Raw genomic sequence first — 23,732 nt, 5'->3', positions numbered from 1 at the left:
CCCCTGGCTGCTGAATCAATAGTTAAACCATTAACTCTGACCAAATAGGGCACCAGACTATACTTACACACAGCGTGATTGTACCACAGCTCCTTCTCCTGGGACGCGTGTGATGTGAGTGTATTCTCATCACGCTATTCGTGGCTCAGGGTGGGATCAGCCTGGGGGGGACATTCCTGGCCTGGGAGACGTTTCATTCTCTGTTTTTATTAATGGATCACTCGTGGCCAGTTAGACACGGGACCCCCCACTGTTGTTTTGGAATGCCCACGCATGTCCACAAACACACGTGTACAGTACACACGCGTACAGTACACCCGCGCGCACGCATACACACACACACACACACACACACACACACACACACACACACACACACACACTATTACTATACTTGCAAGGACATCATTTTAAAGATAGGGTGCCGTGATCATTTTTTAAATTAACATAATCATCAGGTATAGAGGAAGATTTCTTTCTAAAAAGTGTACAGAAATTGTTAAAAAAAAAATGTTTTTATGTGGCCACACCCACCTGCTCATTAAGTATGCCAGGTTGTCAGGTGGGTGGTGACCCAGCTGCAGTTGAATGGCAAAAAGGGGAGGGAATGATATTATGATGTCATTATATCGGTGCATTTCAACTGGGCCTTTTGACTCGCAGGCTTTCAGCTTTCAGGAAGAAACCAGAAATACACAGGAAAGACACATTTGCATATTATAACAACATCTGGGGCTCTATTGGAGTAATGTTAACTCCATAGACGCATACAAAACAGAAATGTACAAAACTATGGCACCACCGCTTTAACCCTAAATGCAAAGCTGAAAATGGCACATATACAAGTTCACAACACGTCACGCTGTGCCACCTTGTGAGCTTGAAGATCTACTTTAGTGTGCTGCAACAACGGCACACACACACACACACACACACACACACACACACACACACACACACACACACACACACACACACACACACACACACACACACACACACACACACACAGAATGGCAAGCTGTGAGTTTCCTTTGAAAGCTGCTGGGGCTATTTCCGGGTAAAGAGAATCTATTAGCACAGGGTCACAGTTCAAGGTCAGGGGGTCAAGGGGTTACAGAGTTTCTGTGAGCATCTGGCCCACAGAAACCCTAAATATTTGAAAACATCTTCTGTGCAGCCACCGTCTCAATACTTAACACATGGGAAGCCAAGGTTTCTAACATTTCTAGCTGTTGCTGCTGCCGTCGTTCACTTACGCTTTAATTTTGAAGAGCCTCGGAAGCTTCGTGCGTGTGCATATGAGTGTCCACTGACGATTGAGGAAGAAGATCCATTTGTTTACAAACGCTCGCGAAACTAAAATCCAAACCGGGGCCGACCATCGCGGTAAAGTGTCGCCGTGAAGACAGGCAGGTCTCTGCTTCCCTGGCGTTCTTTGCACCTTATTCATAGATAAAGCTGTTTTTATGTTTCAGCCTAGAATGGAAGTGTATGTAGCCTAGATCCTCCATTTTGTTTCTCTGCGAGCCACAGTATGACGTATGGACCAGGGTCTTTCACAGGGTACACAGAACGGATGCAGCTGCATGTAACCAAGTTAACCCTTTATCTCGTCTCTCAACGAGATGACTAGTTTTTGGCACAGCGACCTCCAGTGGCCGTATCTCGTTACTGAATGAGTTTGGCTCCCAAGTTGTTAAAGGGGAATAGCCTACCACTCATTTTCAACTTTGAACTATGCCATTAATATACCTTATTGTTGTGTGGAAATAAGAAAAAAGTCCCCCCCCACCTCCCCTGCTGTGTTGCCTACAACTGGAGGATTGATTGTGGAGTCATGTGATCAGTGACATCATGAAGATGTACTCTGAGTCATTTTATTTATTTATTTATTTTCTTCTGCGTGTGCGTGCGTGTGTGTGTGCGTGTGCGTGTGTGTGTGTGTGTGTGTGTGTGTGTGTGCACATGCGCGCGTGTGGTGGTTGTAGTGCAGACACTTCCTAATGTGTGAGGATCACACTGCAAGCTTCACCTCCTGGGGAGCAAGACCAAACACTGACTTTCACACAAACACGCACACATACTGTAGCTACATAGATATACAGTACACACAGTACAGTAAACGGATACACAGACAGACATGGGTGGAAAAAGTACTTTATTTATTTTATTTAATCCACAAATGTGCAAAAATAGCAGATCTACAAGCTTGTACATCTGCTATTTTCTGCCATCTGTGTCATCTAAAATAACACGGATGCTTTCCTGGTTTTAATGGGTTAAAGTAAAAGTATCAGTATCACTATCAACAATACAAGTAAAAGGCCTGTATTCCACATATAACTAAGTAAAATAATACTAAGTAAAAGTACAGAAGTCTCGCCATCACATTTTGCAGTAATACCAAGGTTGTTATTGTCGAAAATAGCTGATGTATAAAACTTAATGGGTTATTGTAAACTATTTGTGACAATAAGTAACTCTAGTGGATTAAAAAAAAAGATTTTTTTTTTTTTTTTTAGTTTTTTTTAACATTTAACATTTTGCCCCATGTAGTGGAGTCGAAATACAAAGTACTGAACACTTGAGGCACTCACAAACAATGTAAAAGTACTCGAGTAAATGTACTGGTTTGATATAAATGACTGCACCCGATCCGTGTGTGGTCGGATAGAAACGTCAGCGCGAACCACCACACACACACACACACACACACACACACACACACACACACACACACACACACACACACACACACACACACAGAAGCAGATCCACACCACACCTCCTGGTCACAAATAGGCCGTCTATCGGCCGTAAAAAGCCCCCAGTCGGAGGTGTGAAATGTCAGATAGGGTTTCCTGTAGTACGAATGGGGAAACCTCGCTGATTGGCCCGTAAGTCACGTCGGTGCCTGCAAAGCGCTGCACTATGCGAGCGGTATAGATCTGGAAGGATGACTTAAGCGCGTGGGGAGGGGTGGGTTTTCCGTTTTGAATCATCTGAGAGTTACCCGATGGCGTAGTCACTGTTCTTTTTCTTGACCGGTGATTTTCAAGTGGGACCCCCAGGGGCCCTTGAGCGGGTTCCTGGGAGGGGATGGGGTAAATGATTGATAGTTAGGAACCAAATGTAGGCCTGTCCCCTAAATGTCTAACTCTGAGTGTGTGTACAAAATGTGTACACACTCTCAGTCCATGGTCCTAATGCATGCCGGACATGGGGGGGGTCCTTAAAATTAAAAGCGGGAAAGCATCTGTGTTATTTTAGATTTAAGCCATATATGGCATGCATGGAGACTTGAATTCATGGATATTGTTTAGTTTTTTACACATTTCTAAGCCTATAATTTGATCAGCAGTGGTTCCCTATGGAGACACAAAGAGCCTGCTTTGTTCCCTATGGAGACACAAAGAGCTGCTTCGTTCCCTATGGAGACACAAAGAGCCTGCTTTGTTCCCTACGGAGACACAAAGAGCCTGCTTTGTTCCCTACGGAGACACGAAGAGCCTGCTTTGTTCCCTACGGAGACACGAAGAGCCTGCTTTGTTCCCTATGGAGACACAAAGAGCCTGCTTTGTTCCCTATGGAGACACAAAGAGCCTGCTTTGTTCCCTATGGAGACACAAAGAGCCTGCTTTGGAGACACTAAGAGCCTGCTTTGTTCTCTATGGAGACACAAATAGCCTGCTTTGTTCCCTATGGAGACACAAAGAGCCTGCTTTGTTCCCTATGGAGACACAAAGAGCCTGCTTTGTTCCCTATGGAGACACAAAGAGCCTGCTTTGGAGACACAAAGAGCCTGCTTGATTCTTAACTCATTTGGTGCCAGCGCCCTCTAGGGGCCATAGAATGCCAGGGTATCTCTCATAGGCGAGCGCTTTAGCTTCCAGGACCTCACCTTCCAGGACCTCACGTGCTCACGTTCATGCACGTCATGGAAATGTCCCGGATGATAATGCTAACAGAATGGCTATTCCCATTTTGTCATCTAAAAGATCATTTTTGGGCGATTTCGCCGTAAATAAACCTCGCGCCGCTTCCCTAAAGACACAATCCAGAGATATAAGCCTTCAAAGATGTGGTCTTTCATTGGATTAGGCGGAGATTGGCGATTTCGTTCGCAAATAACGGCCGGCCAGGAGGTTGCTAGCTTTCGGCTAGTAGCTAGAAAAATCAGGCCAGGCTTCAGAAGGCCTCTTATCGTTTTATTCCATTTCATTAAATATCCCGGACTAGTTCGGGATAGGCACCCTGGAATACGTCGCGCCGCCTACAATGAACATTGGGTGAACATTGGGGGGGGGGTCTAAACTTTATTTTAAACCATTTTCAATGGAATAAATCGTCGGAGCATCTAGCGTCTCTCGTTGGTGAGCACTGGGCGAGCCGGGACCACCCACGTTGCTCCAAGCAGCTCGGGGTAAGTAAAATATCAAATAAAAAATTGTTTTTGATCCCGAATATCCCGAACTAGTTCGGGATAGGCACTCAAAGAGTTAAAAGCAAGAATTAGGGAAGAGGGAGGATAGTCACAGGACCGCAATGGAGAGAGAGAAAAAAAAACTGCTGAGTCGTGTTCCAACTAAGTGAAAGATGAAGTCATGGTGGCGGGTTTGAGTGTGGGTTACGTGTGTGACGTAGTCCTGTGTCGCTATCAGCGTGAGAATGAGCAACGTGCCGCTCGGCACTTGTTCTAGTGGCGTTGTGGAATAGTAAAGCTACTGTCTTTTATGCTAATGTGTAAAGATGGCTAGGTGCAGATTGGTCGTCAATGCAGAAAGAGGAGTTTTCTTGGGAGAGAGTGCGCTTAGGCGTTTGTGTGTGTGTGTGTGTGTGTGTGTGTGTGTGTGTGTGTGTGTGTGTGTGTGTGTGTGTGTGTGTGTGTGTGTGTGTGTGTGTGTGTGTGTGTGTGTGTGTGTGCGCGTGCGCGTGCGTACACATGCACGCACACACACACGGGTGTTGAAAAGCGGTGAACCTTTAAGTAGCTCAAAGTTTGTTTAAATAAGAGAAGGTTTGGCGAATGTTGACCCCAGAATTGGCATGTGGTTGTTCAAGTGGTCAACTTTGTGTTCACTTCTAGGGGAGCAACAATGAATCGCACTAATCGATTTAATAGATTATAAGAGGTTAATGATATACATATATGCAATGATATACAACATACAGTAGGTGAAAACCAAATAATTGGTAAATAAACAATCAATCAATCAATCAATAAATCAATCAATACTTAAATACATACATATGCAAATACATAAATACATATTTATTATATACATTTCATACATACGTATAATACATTTCCTTAAATAAATAAACGTGATTATTCGATTCATTTAAAACAGTAATTGACAGATCAATGACTGTCGAAAGCAGTCGATAGTTGCAGCCCTATTCACGCCATTAAAGATCACGTACTGTAGACTGCACTGGAAAAGCAGCCGCGTGATCTGTGTGTGTTTTTGTATCTCCTCTCCGGTGCTGAGCTCTGTGAGAGCTTCTGTTTTCTCCATCTGTGAAGCAGGGTGGGGCTCTGTCCTCACAGAGAGGGAGAGAGAGAGAGAGAGAGAGAGAGAGAGATCGTTAAACCTCTTCTGGCTGGACCCACTCGCTCTTTCCATTACACGATTGTTTTCAACACAAGTCGCCTAAAGCAGCGGTTCTCAACCTGTGGGTCAGGACCCCCAGGGGGGTCCCCAAATTGTTTTGGGGGGGCCACACAGATGATTAACTTAATGTGCAACATTGTTTTATCTCTCAACAGTCAACAAACCAACATAAAGTTTGAGATCATAGAGTGTATCTGCACATTTTTTCAGTGACAATTTAAGGACTTTGTAATACCTCTAAAATGGCAAATTAAACACTGGCCAAATTGTCAAATATTAGAGGCAGAAATTGTGAAAATAGCCAATCTACATGCTCACAACACCTCGCGTTGTGAGCATGTGAGCATGTGTCCCCAGTTAAAATATGATATACAGTATATGATAATATTGCGGCCTGACAAGGTTGAGAACCACTGGCCGAAAGGAGAGGTGTTTGTGCGTGTGTGTGTGTGTGTGTGTGTGTGTGTGTGTGTGTGTGTGTGTGTGTGTGTGTGTGTGTGTGTGTGTGTGTGTGTGTGTGTGTGTGTGTGTGTGTGTGTGTGTGTGTGTGTGTGTGTGTGTGTGTGTGTGTGTGTGTGCATGCACAGCACTGAAAGACGGTGAGCTTTGGAACTGTCTTTCAAGGTACATGAAGTAATGTTGTTTTTGTATAATACGGTGCATACTGCATAGTGAATCCTGGGTTATGCGCTGCCGAATCCGGACAGTAAATCTGAAAGTGTATAAATGGACCCCCTCAGGGGTCCAGTTATTATAGGGACCCTCACAGGTCTCAGAGCTTAATGGACACTCCAGACCCCGCCACCCACTGTGTATAGTGTTTGGAAAAGATGTTTACTTCCACGCATTTTTGCATACTATGCACTTTGTTTCTCGAGGGAGAGGAGAGAGATAAGCCGGTGTGATGTCATAAAACCCATCGTCCACATGTGGAAAAACCGCGCCTGGGGGTTTCACGTCGTCAAGATGGGAATATAAGGGAATCAACAACGCAATAAACACATCGACACCCGCGCAGCGCGCACACACACTGGAAGCGCTACGCAGCAACATCCCCGGTGTTGATCTATCCGGTTGTAACTCAATGTCAGGGATTGAACGATAAGCGATATTATCGTTTATCGTGATAAAAACACTCACGATAATCTTACCGTGGAGATTTAATTTATCATGATATTGTCCTACGTCATGCACTGGGTTCAATTCACCTTTTATTTGCCGAGCTGCATTATCCGGTACCACTTAAACCCTCTATAATTGGTAAAAGATACTTATAATATAAATGTGTTTCACTCTCTAAATGTCTTTGCCAAAAAATAGCCGATCTACAAGTTCACAATGCGTCGCATTGCGACGTGCTGTGAGCTTGTAGATCGGCTATTTTTTGGCAAATGTTCTGCCCCAGGATAATGGATATCGATTATCGCGATATCGTAAATCGTGATTTCTTTTGTCACAATAATTGTGATATGAGATTTTCATATGGTCCCATCCCTACTCAATGTACGAACGTAACCGAATGGGCTCTCTCAGTACCTGTCCCTGGTCCATATTGCCCCCCCCAAAAAATAAAATACGTGTGCTCATTTTGAGCGTGAAATGGTCGGGGTCTCTCAGGCCAGGACCAGTTCTGCCGGAGATTTAAGCCGGCTCAAGTTTTCACTGGAGGACCTCGGTGGAATACAAGAGGGACTTTTCTAGAGCCGGCAAAAGACTTAATCCACGGTATGAGGGTCAGAGGCGTACACTATGGATGGGAAGTGGGCGTGGGAGAGTGTCTGGGCGAATCTTACGACTGTCAGATTTCACACTCTGGACTCTCCCCTCCCCTCCCCTCCCCTCCCCTCCCCTCCCCTCCCCTCCCTTCCCCTCCTCTCTCTCTCTCTCTCTCTCTCTCTCTCACACATCCACTCATAGGCTGTTGTGATAGACCTCCCACACACACACACATACACACACACACACATCCACCAATGACACCGCTCACACACACACACACACACACACACACACACACACACACACACACACACACACACACACACACACACACACACACACACACAGCGGCAGCAGCCACACAGCTGACTGGAGAGCTGCAGTGCGAGGTCTCTGAACCTTCCTCCCTGCAGTCAAAGCAAGCAAAGCAAATCCAAGCCATTCTTCTTCCGATCCGTCCGGGGGCAAGACAAACCCAGCTTATCCAGGCCTAGGAGGAGGGGCAGAGGAGACCTCTCTCTCCCCACACCCACCCACCCACCCACCAATGCCAGCCAGCCGCCCGCCCACCCACCCACCCATGCCTGTCGTAATCCCCTAAACCGCTCCGTCCCGTGGGGCTTTTCCCACTTTAGTCTGGGACTCGTCCACTCGTCCAGTCTTTGCTCCCGTCACCGCAGGTAGGGCGACCCTCTTTAAACTTCAGGCTTTTTTTCCCCCCTTCTCTCTGGCTTCGTCTGGTGTTAACTTGTTGTCTGCTTGTTCCGCGCGAAAAGGGTTCGTATCCGGCACATGTGCTTCTCCTCCACGCTTGAGGGTTGAAGGATGTAAACCGAGCCGGGTTGTTGTGTGTGGGGGGGCGGGTGGGCTTGCTGCTTCTGCCTCGGAGGGCAGGTGATTAGAGAAAGGTGCTGAAATAGAGGGGACGAGGACGATCTCAGATCCGCTTTCACGACTTTGTGTCTATGTTTGTCGGCGATGCTCCGCCGGTCCGCGTCCCGTTCCGCGCCGGCGCTCGCCGTCCCTCCTCGATCGCGACACTCGAGTAGCTTCACGAGGCAATAAAGAGTGAGGTAAGTTATAAATGTGCCGCGATGACTTTACTCCGCAGCAACTGGTCTTGGCACGGCTTCGCCTTTTCTGGAAGGGGAAAGAAATAAACATTGTGTGTATAGTAATACTTGTCTTATAATAGATTAAGGACCATGCTAATTCAGAACATAGATGTACAGTATCAAGATGCACATAGCGAGCTATCCTTGGCTCCGAGTCAGCGGTGACGTCCTGACAGAGGAACCTCTCCACTCCAGCACACGTTCCCGCTTTGCACTTTAAAACATGGGTCTTCAACAGGGGGTCTGGGACCCCTAGGGGGTCCTCAGAGTTACTACAAGGGGTCCTCCAAATCTTTTGAGTGATAGAAAGTTCTTTTCTCCTTTTTTATATTAACCACTTGAACCCTAGCGTCCATATTTTGAGCTTATAGATCTGCTATTTTCAGCAAAGAGCTTTGATGTAGAGAGGAGAAAGAGCAGACTGAGAGTGAAAGGTTTATTAGGTAATGACGGCTCAAGTGGTTAAATATCTGAAAACACAAATTGACATGAATCCAAAATACACTGATGATTGTGCTGTCAAACGATGAAACTATATGGAGGTTGTGGTGGTCCCTGCTTCATCTCTTTCTCTCTCAACTAAGGGGTCCATGGCCTGAAAACGTTGAAGACCCCTGCTTTAAAACTTGAAGTTGGGTTCCAGGGACCCTCAGTGTTCCTTTCCAAATTGACCCTCACAGGTCTGTAACTCTATATGGGTCCTAATGAACCCATCAGAACCGGGAAATTCTCTTTTGTGGGTCCCTGGCAAAAACGCCGCCATATCAATTTGAGTGTACTTGGCACGTAAAAAAAAAGAAAAAAAAAACTGTTTGAGAAGCACTGATCCAGAGTGGTATTGTGTCCGCCGTTCTGACTATGGAGCTCGTTAATTTTTATCTGTGCACCTCATTGATCTTGCTTATTGAGCCGGGCTTTTATCGAGCTCACTATTGAGTGTTTTCTAATACTTTGTGGAAAGATGTGAGAATTCTGAACAGAACTGGACAACCGGTATCTTTTTTGTAATTGGCCAGTTGTTGTGACTGTGAGTTTGTGGCTGACCACCATCTAAGATGACCAATTGACAAAAGTAAAAAATAATCATTCATTAGGTGTGCCATAAGTGTTAAATGGCTTTATAAATGGCTATATATTATTAAGCTCGCAGCGCGGCACCGAGTGCCGCGCTGCGAGCTTGTAGATCTGCTATTTTTGAAAAATCTTGAAAATCTTGAAAAGTCTTTCTTAGGTTTTTGGAAAAACCTATTTTTCTATGTCAGTGTTGCTCAAACTGTTTCATGTGAAGGACCCCCCAAAATGATATGTATTTGGCCACGGACCCCCCATCTCAAAATATTTAGTTCCAGGGACTCCCTAGAAGCAAAATTTGAGTGACAAATGTAACTGTGTAAATGTAAATGTAAATACATATATTCAAAGATTTGCACACGTTTTACCGACTTTTCAAAAATAGCAGATCTACAAGACTTTTGAAAAATAGCAGATCTACAAGCTCGCAGCGCGGCACTCGGTGCCGCGCTGTGAGCTTGTAGATCTGCTATTTTTCAATAGCTAAAGTATAAAATAATTAAGGCCCCCTGCCTACACATTGGGCCCTAGTAACTCAGACCCACTTTTTCCCCCCTTGTGACGCCCCTGTGCATGTGTGTGTGTGTGTGTGTGTATTATTTTATTTGGGTTCTCAGTGGACAGGAAGTGCCGGGAGGCCTCCCTAACGGTGAGGCAGGTTTTTCCAGGCGTGACTCACAGTGCTCCGGGTCGGGGCTCCCCTCTCTCCTCCACCGTGGACATGGGTGTGGTTTATGCGTGTGTGTGTGTGTGTGTGTGTGTGTGTGTGTGTGAGAGTGTTCTTGGCACGTGTGTAAATGTGGCTGTGTGGCGTGCGTGCATGTTCTAACGTGTGTATTCTCATTCTCATAATGGTTCATTGCCCTGAACGGTACATGAATAAAATGAATAAAAATGCGGACAAACTGTGGTTGGCGCATTGTTGAAAGCATAGGCGATTCTAGCCTCTTCTAGCAGGGGGTGCAAGACTGGGTTTGAGGAACCCAGCATGAGGATTTTGTATGGTTGTTTTAACGGGTTTATAAGGTTTATTTTTTTACCTAATTGTAACACAATATAAACTGTGCTTTTCTAGACACCATGAGCATATGTCTATATGATTTATTTACTTATTTTTGCAACAACTTGTGTGTAAAATACATTTAAGAGAGAGGGCTTTAAGAGCAGTTCACCACAAAATTCGCCACCAGAGCTAAATAACGGACACTTTTTTGCACCCCCTGGCCGCCAGCTTTCAATAATTGTTCTTTTTTCCCGCGTCCCTGGCACAAAATATATTTTCAGTTGGCAGATGAAATAAATACGTATCTGCGTGAGCCGCGAGGGCTCCTCCTTTGAGAACCTACTGCATACTGAAGTGAATAATGAGCAGTTGCAGCCCTATTCCAGAAGAGCTGTTCCAGTGCAGACCGTGCCAGTGTCTCTCAGGTGGCAGCAGGGACGTGCAGAGGATGTTATAGAGGCAGGGGCTGAACGTTCTAAAAGGGCCTTTTGGTAAAAAATATCGAAAATAGCTGACCTCCAAGCTCACAAGAGGTCTGCTATTTTCGATACTTGATGCCACACCGAACTAACCATAATCATGTCAATACTGGAGATGTTGTGTACAGCATGGATTTCTACACAGAGAGGGCAATTCTTTCAAGGATTAGTTCACCCCCAAAATGACTTATTGGTTACTCATGCCAAAGACAAACATGTGATTATAGTATATTTACACCCATTGATTCCGGATGGTGACCCAAATGCATGGCCCTGGATGGGGACCCAAATGCATGGCACTGGAGGGGGGAAACCGTCAGGGTATAATCCTTTTTTTTTTGTTTTTTTGTCTTTGGACTGCGAAAAAAAACAAAAAAAAAATATTATTGAACTCAAGTCTCCATGGCATGAGTAATCAATAGAAAAAAAGGGGGTGAACTACTCCTTTAAGATGCTGCATTCAAGTTCAGGAGAGTTTGGTCTTGGCAATTCTCGGGTATGGAATGGAAAGGAGGCATTTGCGTTACTTTCACCTTAGTAAAAACTGCATTCCTGGTTCTGGAGAGGGCACTTTTTTTACAGACAATAAAAGGGCAGGGGCTGAAGCCCCCTTTGGTGTCTATGTGTGCACGTGCCTGGGTGGCAGTGGATCAGCACAGAGCTGCTGCTGGTTAGAGACGAGGCGAGAGGCAGGGCTGCTGTGATTTCACCAGTTTTTTCCGCAGCGCATGCCACAGGCCCAGCTCATTTCCTGAGGCTGGTAGAGGAGCTGTTGAAAGGGGCGTCGCACCAAATTCTGGGCCCTGGGTACGAGGATTCACTGCGTTGTTTTGTGCTTTAGCTATTGAAAAATAGCAGATCTACAAGCTCACAGCGCGGCACCGAGTGCCGCGCTGCGAGCTTGTAGATCTGCTATTTTTGAAAAATCGTGAAAAGTTTGTTCCAAGTTTTTTTGAAAAACCTATGTTTCTATGTCAGTGATGCTCTAACTTTTTTATGTGAAGGACCCCCAAAATGATATGTATTTGGCCACGGACCCCCATCTGGTTTTGGTTCCAGGGACCCCCCAGAAGCAAAATTTTAGTTACAAATGTTCCCTTAAAAATACTTATATTCAAAGATTTGCACACATTTTCCCGACTTTCAAAAATAGACGCAGCGGGTCACTCGATGCCGCACTGTGAGCTTGTAGATCTGCTATGTTTCCATAGCTAAAGTATAAAATCATTAAGGCCCCTCCACCTTGGGCCCTAGTAACTCAGTCCCACTTTCCCCCACCGTGTGACGCCCCTGACTGTAGGTAACACCGAGCCAGCCAGTGTTGACTTTTTTTTTCCACTTCTAACTGGAGCTGTTTGGGCATTCAACCACTTAAACCCCAGCGTCCACATTGTGGGGAAAGCTTTCCCCGGGAAGAAATGGCAGATCTACAAGCTCTGGGTGCATCAGGTTGTGGCCCGCTGAGAGCTTGTAGATCGGCCATTTTCAGCGCAAGTAATATTAATGTAGAGCGAAACCAGAAAAGGCACTAGTGTAAAGCCCTGAGGGACTCCATATGGTCAACCATATAGGGGTTTAAGTGCTTAATGCCATCACACTGCGGTACTTGCCTCCCTCTCTCTCTCTCTCTCTCTCTCTCTCTCTCTCTCTCTCTCTCTCTCTTTTCACAGTTTTTAATGGATTGATTGATTGATCTCTCTCTCCCCCATCGGAAAAAAATTCTGTGCGAAAAAACTAAAATCCCTGTTGAAACAGATGTACAGTATGACCGCCATGTACTTCATCTTAGCGCAGTGGTTCTCAAACATTGGTCTGGGGACCACCAGTGGTCCTTGAGGGGGTTCCAGGTGGTCCCCAGCTAAATGATGGTAACCAAATGGACCCCTATAGATCTTTAACTCTTGAGAAAAAGTAAAACTTAATTTACATGAAATCTACACAATTAGAGAATGGAGAAGAATTCACCCTTTGTCAAGTCCCGCCCGTTGTCCCGCCCCTCAACACACCCATTGGTTGCTGTGTCTTGGTGGGACATTCGGTGGGACTCCACTATCATTTGAATTCAGTTGCTTTTGTATTGTTATTCTGTGCATTCAATTCTAATTTCAAACTTGGTTTCAGTAAAATGGAGCGACTCAGTGGCAGTATAGTGACTCAGCATGTTTTTAAATGTTTTTATTCCCCCATCATTTATGTTTTAGCAAATTCAACATAAAAAAGGCGGAACCAGGGCGGGACAAGGCAGTTAGAGCCTGCTGGTTGGTCAGTCAGGGACCAACCAGAAGGCTAACAAAGGGTGAATTGTTACTTTGATCAAAGTTTGCCTGGTTTATGCCTTAACGATAACAAATCTCCCGAATGAATAATGGACCTCGATATGAAAAAAGGTTGAAAACCACTGTCTTAGTGTAATCACGCAGCGTGGCACCGAGTGCCGCGCTGCGAGCTTGTAGATCTGCTATTGCTATATAAAAATCGTGAAAATTTGAATTTTGACCCAATTCTATAAGTGTCTTTTGAATCCTTCTGAGGTTTTTTGAAAAACCCTGTGTTTCTATGTCAGCAATCTGGCCAGCCATCGTCAAAGAAAAGCTCCTTTTCACTTAACTGGAGCTCAGTTAGTCTGTTCTTGAGAGACTACTATGTCAGTGGTTCTCAAACCTTTTCATGTGAAGGACCCCCAACATTATATTTATTTGGCCACGGACCCCTATCTCAAAACATTTAGTTCCAGGGACCCCCCAGAAGCAAAATTTGAGTTACAAACGTTCGCTTTGAAAATACGTATATTCAAAGATTTGCACACATTTTCACGACTTTTTCAAAAATAGCAGATCTACAAGCTCGCAGCGCGGCACTCGGTGCCGCGCTGTGAGCTTGTATATCTGCTATTTTTCACTGGTTAAAGCATTCAATAATTCTAGGCCTAAATGGGTAACAAGCCATTGTGCTCTCTCTCTCTCTCTCTCTCTCTCTCTCTCTCTCTCTCTCTCTGTCTCTCTCCCACCAGAGGTGGTCCACACTGAAGGCCCCCTGGACGGCAGCCTCTACGCCAAGGTCCGCAAGAAGGAGTCCTCCTCGGGGGAGGGGCCGGTCACCGCCAACGGCCTCCCACCCGCCGCCGTGGTGGTAGACCACGCCCTGTCGGTGAGCAGCGACTCTGGGAACTCCACCGCCTCCATCAAGACCGACCGCACCGATGAGGCGGCCGCCGCCGCCGCCCCGCCTACGCCACAAGGTTAGGATGCTTTTGAACTCTAACGACATGCGTGAAGTTGGCACCCCATATGATGAAAACATATATAAAAATGGTGTAATTATTTAGTGCTGAATTTGTGCTGAATTGTGCCGTACATTTTATAATTTGTGCTGGTATCCTTTTTGAGATATTTCAAGTCATAGTTTTGCTGAGCCTTGCATCCCCAATTTTTTGGCTCCAAGTCGGGAAAAAATGGTCTCATTCTTTAGTGCTGGATGTGCTCTAATTTGTGCGGTTGAAATCATCAATTGTGTTTTTATATATATTTATATATATAAATATTTATATGGTTATGAATTAGCAGATTTAGCAGCATTACAGTGGTATGGCCAGCAAAGGGCGATAAAGATAATGGTAGAACATAGGAGCAGAACAGTGGTGTTATGTAGAATAACTAAAAAGTGATACCAGCACAAATTATAAAATTTTACGGCACAATTCAGCACAAATTCAGCACTAAAGAATGACACCATTTTTATATATGTTTTCATCATATTGGGTGCCAACTTCACAGAGGTTGTGCTATAGACCGTTTTCCTGAGACGCTTCCCTGTAGATGCAAACTGCGGTGCAACTGCGGAGCAAACAGCAACCAGTGGTGGAGTAGAAGAAGTAAAATATTATTCAAAATGGGAAATACCCAAGTAAAGTAAAAATACTATTTAGCCTAGAATTATTGAATGCTTTAACCAGTGAAAAATAGCAGATATACAAGCTCACAGCGCAGCACCGAGTGCCGTGCTGCGAGCTTGTAGATCTGCTATTTTTGAAAAAGTCGTGAAAATGTGTGCAAATCTTTGAATATATTTTAAAGCGAACGTTTGTAACTCAAATTTTGCTTCTGGGTGGTCCCTGGAACTAAATATTTTGAGATGCGGGTCCGTGGACAAATACATATCGTTTTGGGGGTCCTTCACTTGAAAAAGTTTGAGAACCACTGACATAGTAGTCTCTCAAGAACAGACTAACTGAGCTCCAGTTAAGTGAAAAGGACCTTTTCTTTGACGATGGCTGGCCAGATTGCTGACATAGAAACATAGGTTTTTCAAAAAACCTTAGAAGGATTCAAAAGACACTTATAGAATCGGGTCAAAATTCAAATTTTCACGATATTTATTTATTTGGGTACATCAGGTTACATAAATAATGACATCAACAACATTCGATCCCGTGTCCCTTTTTTTTCCTTTTCTTGACACATACTGTACCTAAACAAGCTACAGAATATACAAGAAATGTTCTCGTATTTCTTGTATATTCTGCCGCTTGTAGACCTGAAAACGTTTTTTCAATTTTAGCTTTGGTTATTTAGTTAGTTTTCTTTAACTATAATAAACCTTGCTCCGGCAGCGCCAGTAAGTCAGACGACGCGAGTCGAGGGGGAGGAGCCTGCAGACCCCACCCACCACGAGGCCCCGCCCATCAGTCCTCAGGAGAAGCAGGAGCTGGAGCAGCTGCTGAGTGGCCTGGAGGGGCCCATGCACAGGCAGGGCTACTCCGGCCCTGCTCCGGAGGGGCCCATGCACCGGCAGGGCTACCTGTCGGCCCCGGGCCCCGCGGGGGTGCTCTACCTGGTGCCCGCACAGGTCAGTGCTGTAAAGTAACTGAGTAAAAGGCCCTTTCTGTGTGGAGTTTGCATGTTCTCCCTGTGTCTCCTAGGTATAGGTACCCTCACAAAAAACATGCAGTAATTATGGTCTCTATACTGCCTCCCCCTGGCCAGAGCTCCTGATGGAGGGGAAAGGAACTGGTTGGAATAACGTGTTCTTCCAGGCGATACGTCCAACCGGAGAAACTCACCCCTGTCAGGTGAAAAGAAGCAACTTGGACTCCTCATGCATAGAAGGAAGCATGAGGTCAGTCCGTTGCTCTCCCCAGGTTGGCAGAGGGAGTGTAGCGACCAGGATTACATTTGATAATTGACACAAAATCGTGGGATAAGCAGTAGCAATGCAGATGACGTAATGTTCTTATGTGGCTGGCTAGTGGCTAGCCTGTTGCTTGCTAGTGCTATTTGCTAACCAAAGAAACAGACAGAATAGGAGCGCGGGAGGGCTCCTATTCAGCGATTATTTGGGTATGGAAGCATAGAGGGAATGAGCCCAGCAGCACCGAAGTAGAGTGCAGCCAGAAGTCACGTGATCTGAACCAAACTATGATGGTTTACTCTTGTTTTCCCCAGTGGCGTCAGTTCAGAAAAAGCTAATGTATGGCAACATGACTGGTGTCTTGCATGCGCGCCTTCGGCAGTCATGTTGCCATACCTTAGCAACAGGCTCAATGAAAAGTACATTTTAGTATTTCCCCCTGTGGCCAAGGTATGGCAGCCGCCATATCTTGCCATACCAATTGACGCCATCAAATGTTATCTGCTTTGTGCCGCAAAAACAAGCCACAGTCAGCTGGATTATCGCGGCTGGCCATTTCCCCCCACCCCCCGACACTAGAACAGTGGTTCTCAACCTTTTCAGTTCAATTTCTGCCTCTAATGTTTGACAATTTGGTCAATGTTTAATTTGTCATTTTAGAGGTATTAAAAAGTCCTTAAATTGTCACTTTAGAAATGTGCAGATACCCTCTATACACTTACACTTTATGTAGGTTTGTTTACTGTTGAGGGAGAAAACAATGCTGCACATTAAGTTAATCCTCTGGGGGACCCCACAAAATAATTTGCGACCCCTCTGGGGGTCCTGACCCACAGGTTGAGAACCACTGCACTAGAAGACAGTTGTATCGTATCATTCCTACTTGTTAAAATCTAAGAGAAAGTGATTCGGGGTGTCCTGTGAAAAAGTGAAACATTCGAGTGCTTTTTCCCACCGCTGGCCTGCAGGTCCACGTGAACGGCCACGATGTGGCCGGCGTCGACCGCGAGACGGACATCCTGGACGACGAGCTGCCGGCGGGCCCGGAAGCCAACAGCGTGGACAGCCTGGGCACCTTCTCCTCGTCCACGGAGGAGGGGGGCCGCGCCACGCCCGCCCACCTGTACTACCAGGCGGAGGAGACGGTCATCAACGGGCAGGACCACGTGCCCTACCTGGAGCGCAGCAGTGCCGTCCCGGAGAAGCCCCTGGAAGCGGAGTCGGGGGCGTCTCCCACTGCCTACGCCGTCGCCCAGAACGGCGGCCTGTACCGCTCGCGGTCGTACGGCGAGCCGATGGCCATGCCGCAGGCGCCCGCTCGCACCACCAGCAGCCGGGAGGCCGTCCAGCGCGGCCTCAACGTGTGGCAGCGCTTCGGCGTGCCCGAGGAGCCGCTGACGGAAGGGGTGAGCTACAGCCCGCCTCCCCCACACCACCCCGCCGCCCCCGCGGCCATGCCCACCCACCACAGCCTGCCGCAGTTCCCCCACCGCCACAGCGCGTCCCAGCAGGAGATCGAGCAGTCCATCGAGGCCCTCAACATCCTCATGCTGGACCTGGAGCCGCGGCGCTCGCCTACGGTGCCCAAGTCCCAGAGCGCCCCGCCCGCCCCGGGGGAGAACGGCGGCGTGGTGACCACCCAGCCGTCCTTCTCCCAGACCCAGGCCCGGCCCTCCTACCAGGCCGACGCCGCCATCCACGCCCACCCCGCCCGCCGCTCCTCGCCTGTTCAGACGTCGCTCGGGAAGCCCGGTACGCCGGAGCCGCCGGCCGGCGTTCAGGGTTACATGTCCGAACCGTCTGGAAGCAGTCTCGCCCCGCCACCACAGCCCTCGGCCAGCGTGGCGGGGGGCCCGCTCCTGCTCAAGCCCATCAACACCTACCCGCCCAGCGCACTGTCCTCGTCCCCGGATGCCACGGAGCCCCAGAGGAGCCCGAGTGCGGCGTCGTCCTCGCCCCAGTCCAAAGACGGAGAGCCCGAAGAAGTGTTCAACGTGGAGGGCCTGGTGGCCCAGCGCGTCGCTGGTAAGTACTCCCTTACAAACCTGACTGTACTGCTGTTTCACTGTTTAGTTTTGTTTTGTTTTAGGAACAATGATCTTGGAAAAACGAAAGATTCTCATGTTGTCAACGAATCTAAAATGACAAGTGAGCACACGCGGCCAAGCATACACCCACGTCTCTCGGAAATTGCACGTGATTCTGGGTCCCCAAGAAGAGGCTCACTGGTGTAATCTTTTGGAACATCCACCTCTGAGGCCAGCTTGACTTTCTTGGCTCAAAGAGCCATGCTTTGGAGCGAGTTGCGTTGGCGTACATGTGAGCCCAATGAGGTCACAATCCACCCATTGTCCCGCGCAGCTCGGGCTCCAAATTTTGCCCCATAAGACTTTGCACTGAACCGAATCTGAGAATTGGCCCCTACGCCGCTCCACAGTAACCCCAGGAGTGCACAGATGGCATTGGGTTCTATTTGTACAGTTCTCGGAGTTTGAGATGGATAAATGAACTACGGAAGGTTTTACTGTGCAGCCCCACCCAAGCAGTGTCATAATCACTGGTACAGCTGGCTCACACAACAGAGCGCCTTCATCCAATAGTAGAAATGGCAATATTGAGCTGTTTAATAAAGTCTGAATGTGTTTAAGGCTCAAGTATTTGTTTGAACATTACATGGAGAGCAGCGATCATTTCAAATAAGCGAAGGCATTCATAAACCGCGTAGGCCACTATGTTATCGTCCTCACAGAGACCAGGGGCGTCACACCAAATGCTGTGCCCTGGGTACAAGGATTCACTGCGGGCCCCCCATGAATGTTAACTATTGAAAAATAGCAGATATACAAGCTCACAGCGCGGCACCGAGTGCCGCGCTGCAAGCTTGTAGATCTGCTATTTTTGAAAAATTGGGAAAAAGTGTGCAAGAAACCCATGTTTCCATGTCAGTGATGCTCAAACTTTTTCATGTGAAGGACCCCCAAAATGATATGAATTTGGCCACGGACCCCCATCTCAAAATATTTAGTCCCAGGGACCCCCCCGAAAGCAAAATTTGAGTTACAAATGTCCGCTTAAAAAATACATATTCAAAGATTTGCACACATTTTCACGACTTTTCAAAAATAGCAGATCTACAAGCTTGCAGTGCGGCACTCGGTGCCGCGCTGTGAGCTTGTATATCTGCTATTTTTCAATAGCTAAAGTTACTAGGGCCCCTCCACCTTGGGCCCTAGTAACTCAGTCCCACTTTCCTACCCCTTGTGACGCCCCTGACAGAGACTATATGTTACTGTTTTATAAGCCATGATATATGATAAGCCATACAGATATGATGTGGCTTATGATGGCAGCTGCAGAACAGAAAACATCTGAATGTCACAACAATACACTTTCTACTGCAGTGGTAAAAAAAGAAAAGAGCAAATGACTGGAGAGGATTTGTTTGCACAGCGTCGCTGAAAAAGTGTGGGGAGCAAACCTGTGATTTCCCACAAAGCAAACAGTGAACACAGAGCAAGCTGCCATCCATGTGTGCAGACAGCAGGACCGTGGCGGGTGTACACACCACTCCACGCTTATCTTCAGGGGCGTCACAAGGGGAGGTGGGGGGTGGTGGGTCTGAGTTACTAGGGCCCAAGGTGGATGGGCCTTAATTATTTTATGCTTTAGCTATTGAAAAATAGCAGATATACAAGCTCACAGCTTATATATCTGAGCGAGTGCCGCGCTGCGAGCTTGTAGATCTGCTATTTTTGAAAAGTCGTGAAAATGTGTGCAAATCTTTTTTTAAGCAAACATTTGTAACTCAAATTTTGCTTCTGGGGGGGGGGGGGGGTCCCTGGAACTAAATGTTTTGAGATGGGGGTCCGTGGCCGAATACATATCATTTTGGGGGGAAATGTTTGAGCACCACTGACATAGAAACATAGGTTATTCAAAAAACCTTCAAAGACACATTTTCGCGATTTGATTTTTTTTTTCGCAGCGCGGCACCGAGTGCCGCGCTGCGAGCTTGTAGATCTGCTATTTTTCAATAGTTAAAGCATAACATAACGCAGTGAATCCTTGTACCCTGCAGGGCCCAGCATTTGGTGCGACACCCCTGCTTATCTTATCTCCTGACAGTCAAGTCATAAGTCGCCGTCTCACACAAGGCTCAAAGCAGGAAGTGTGCTTTTTTTTTTCCAGTTCCAGGAAGTTGGCTGTCTCTCTAGACAAACACATCAGGCATCCTGTGCAGAGGCGAGGAACGGGGATAGAATCAACACAGGAGCAGGATAACAAACACCAGAGCAACCTTCCTAGAACCAGCAGCAGCAGCAGCACATCACTGTGCTTTCTTTTACTGCCATTTAAGGGGAAAAGTTGTTTATATGGTACCAAACTAAGTGCCGGTGGCCACGCCATTAGGGGTTAGTTAGAACAGCGATTCACAACCTGTGGGCCGGGAGGATATTGCAAGTGGGCCCCCAAATAAGTGGCAAAACACTAATATTTTGCTGCTGATAACAAGTTGAGTTGAGCCGGAAGGCAACGCTCTCTGTCTACCGAGCAATCTTCGTTCCTACTCTCACCTATGGTCATGAAGTGTGGGTGCAAGCGGCCGAAATGGGTTTCCTCAGACGGGTGGGTGGTATCTCAATTAGAGATAGGGTGAGAGGTTCTGTCACCTGAGAGAGACTTGGAGTAGAACCGCTGCTCCTACACTAAAGGAGTCAGCTTAGGTGGTTCGGGCGTCTAGTACAGAGGCTCACCGAGCGCCTTCCTAGGAAGGTCCTCGATGCATGTCCCACAGGGAGGAGACCCCGTGGCAGACCAAAGACCAGATGGAAGGACTATATCTCCAAACTGGCTTGGTATACTCCCTGAAGGAGTGGAGGAAGTTGCTCAGGATAAGGAAATCTGCACATCTCAGTTGGAACTGTTACCCCCGCGACCCCTTTCCGGATAAGCAGTTGAAGATGGATGGATTGATGGATGGATAATAATAACAATAATAATACCTAAATATGCTTTTGACAGATTTTTGACAGTGAGCCCAGATCCAGGAAAAGGACAAAGCATTCATTCATATTGACGCTGTATGTTAAGTTGGTTAGGTTACTTCGTCTCTAATATCCTTATCATTATCTGCTGCCGACTACAATTAGATCATTCATTTTAACTCATAACGTGTCTTTCTTTTTTATTTATTCTTCCTCTTTAGTAACAAGAAACGTGTAACCTGTGGAGTCTTTGCATTAATTATAATCTTCATCAATCGTATCATAATTTCCCTCCCTTTTTCTCCCACCATGCACCTGTTCTGCCCAGAATACTCGGCTCGCGTCCGAAGTGTCAAGTGCAGCGTGAGCTCCTCTCAGTCTGACCACCAGCGTTCTCAGTCCCTCTCTGGTTGGTTCCTCCTGGCCTGGTCTGTTCTGTTCGCAGCGTCCTCCCAGAGGACTGTCTAATCCCGCTGCTAATCCGCTTGGCGTCTCTGAGTGCAGTGGAGTGCTTCTTCTTTCACATTTTGCCTTTTGCATTTCGTCTTTGTCGAGTGGAGACCTCGTATCCCCAAGTTTCACATTTGTAGGTTCTTTCGTGAAGTAAAGCCAGGCGGTCACACAAAAGTAGTGAAAACAGCAGATCTACAAACACCGATCTACAAGCACACACAACGCCTCGTGGTGCGAGGCGTTGTGTGCTTGTAGATTGCCTGTTTTCACTAGTTTAAATCATTTTTAAAATGATAAATGCAAAACGAACGGTTTTGGACATACAGGGTTTTCACCCGACAACGACGACTTAATGCTTTCAAATGTCATGTTAGTGTTGTTCAGTGTTTGGGGGGGGAGCTTCTGTATAGTAAAAATGCAACAAGCCATGTCCTGGCCATCTGGCCAGTGATGTATATCGAACCAGTTGCCCATATATGTTAGCCATTTAGTTACCCATATGGAGACCCCTGGTTATATGAGATACTTAAAATGGTTCCTGTGGAAATAAGCCTCGGCTTTCTAGGATCTCCTTTTAGTTGACCGTGTACCATTTATTTGTTCTGTCATGAAACTGTACTTTTTTCTTTTGCAAACTTCTAATAAATTCTTCAATCAATAAAAAAAAAACATATATGGAGATCCATGTACTGTATATGGAGATATGCTGTGAGACCACAAACATCCATACTCAGTTATTCGTTATTTGAAAGTCCTATGACGGCTGTGACATCTGACATCATACATACAATCCCTTTTATGCCCATACGTGGAGATCCCTGTCTGTAGAACCAGCCACACTGATATGGGCTGTCTTGGCCATCTGTCTTGGCCATATATGGATTCTGTTAGTGTGGTTCCCCTGACGTCACAGTGATGTCAGAGTGTGATGTGCTGATGTCAGAGCGGCAAACCCATAGACCGTAAAAAAGCCACATGATGTGAGCCATGATGTGTCGTTTCTCATACAACAAGTTACTTATCTCATTAGGCAATCCTGTAATACAACTTAATTCCTTTTTAAAGCTATACTGTGTAAGTTGCTCAACTTGTGGTCAGTAGCTCTATAGCAAACCTCGGTCGCGTCCGCGTCTTTCGGCCGTTTTTTCGGTTCTCACACCCCCGCGTCTGCCTCCACCTCGCCGAGATCTATCTTTTGAGGGGTCCCTGGTTCCTGTGCGTTCAGCCATTCCGGAGATAACCCATGCTTCACCGTGCACCGGAGTATAGAGAGTTAGAGACACACGGGAGACTACAAATATGGCCGCCCTAGCGACCCCACTCCAAGATGCGCTGTGATTGGCCGGCAGTGTATAACCCTCGCTGTGATTGGCCGGTAGTATGATGACGTCATTTTGCCGCGAAATTCTCCCCCCCTCAAGGCTCATAGAAAACATATAAAGAGAAGGCTTTTGAAGCTGAAAATAACGGAGTGGGGGTTCTAAAACTTTAGCGATTTAACAGTTAGGACCATTTTAAGATTTGTTTTATAAAAAAAGTTACATGGTATAACTTTAATGGCACTAATCTGATAACAACATAAGTTACTTTCAAAAGTAACGTGTACAGTACCTAACTCTAGTCTTGTTCCCTCCATACTACTATTGTTCATATTTCTGTCTTTCTTTTGGTTGATCCTGCTCTTTCGTCTTATGTTTTCCCTTTTCTAATTACGTTCCAAGGCTTGGGGCCAACTTTAGATAAATGTTGAGTATGTGTGATACTTCATGATATTTCTGCTTGACCGCCCCGGGCCCCACATGTACAATACTGTACCACCTGTTTCTGCCTCTGCTATATCAGCCGGTAAACTAACCAGCTCATCAACGATTAATCCACATAACTCTGCATCACCCTTCATTTCTGTTTGCTCGGAGTGACAGTGTGATAGAGCTTTCTGTACTCTCCTCAAAGGTTAGGGAATTAACCTGACTGCAAAGCAGAGAGGGGGGGGGGGGGGGGGAAGAAAAACCCAATTGGGTAACGTTAAAGTTTCACAAGAACGAGACAAGGGGAAGCACAAAGGCGGCTCTGTCCCGGGCCAGGAGAGTGCATGTCACAAGATCCGTTTTGCCAAACTTGGGGAACAATACCAAGGGCCAGGATACAGTGGCCTCTTTCAA

The 23,732-nt window shown here is 46.5% G+C and overlaps 1 protein-coding gene across 1 annotated transcript in view; it reads left to right on the top strand.

Moving 5' to 3' along the window:
- tns1b (tensin 1b) overlaps positions 1-23,732 on the top strand; it is a gene marked incomplete at its 5' end in the record, with an annotated part of 487,320 nt that overhangs the window by 412,097 nt on the left and 51,491 nt on the right. Inside the window, 4 exons of the mRNA XM_080752851.1 lie at positions 14,016-14,243; positions 15,621-15,850; positions 17,101-18,157; positions 21,446-21,526. Coding sequence (XP_080608977.1) covers positions 14,016-14,243; positions 15,621-15,850; positions 17,101-18,157; positions 21,446-21,526 — 1,596 coding nt within the window. The remainder of the gene's footprint in view (positions 1-14,015; positions 14,244-15,620; positions 15,851-17,100; positions 18,158-21,445; positions 21,527-23,732) is intronic.

The sequence above is a fragment of the Nannobrachium achirus genome, assembly GCF_963921795.1.
Source record: "Nannobrachium achirus genome assembly, chromosome: 22".
Lineage (NCBI taxonomy): Eukaryota > Metazoa > Chordata > Actinopteri > Myctophiformes > Myctophidae > Nannobrachium > Nannobrachium achirus.
Note: the sequence above shows the minus strand (reverse complement) of the source record. Positions and strands in the feature narration are given on the sequence as shown.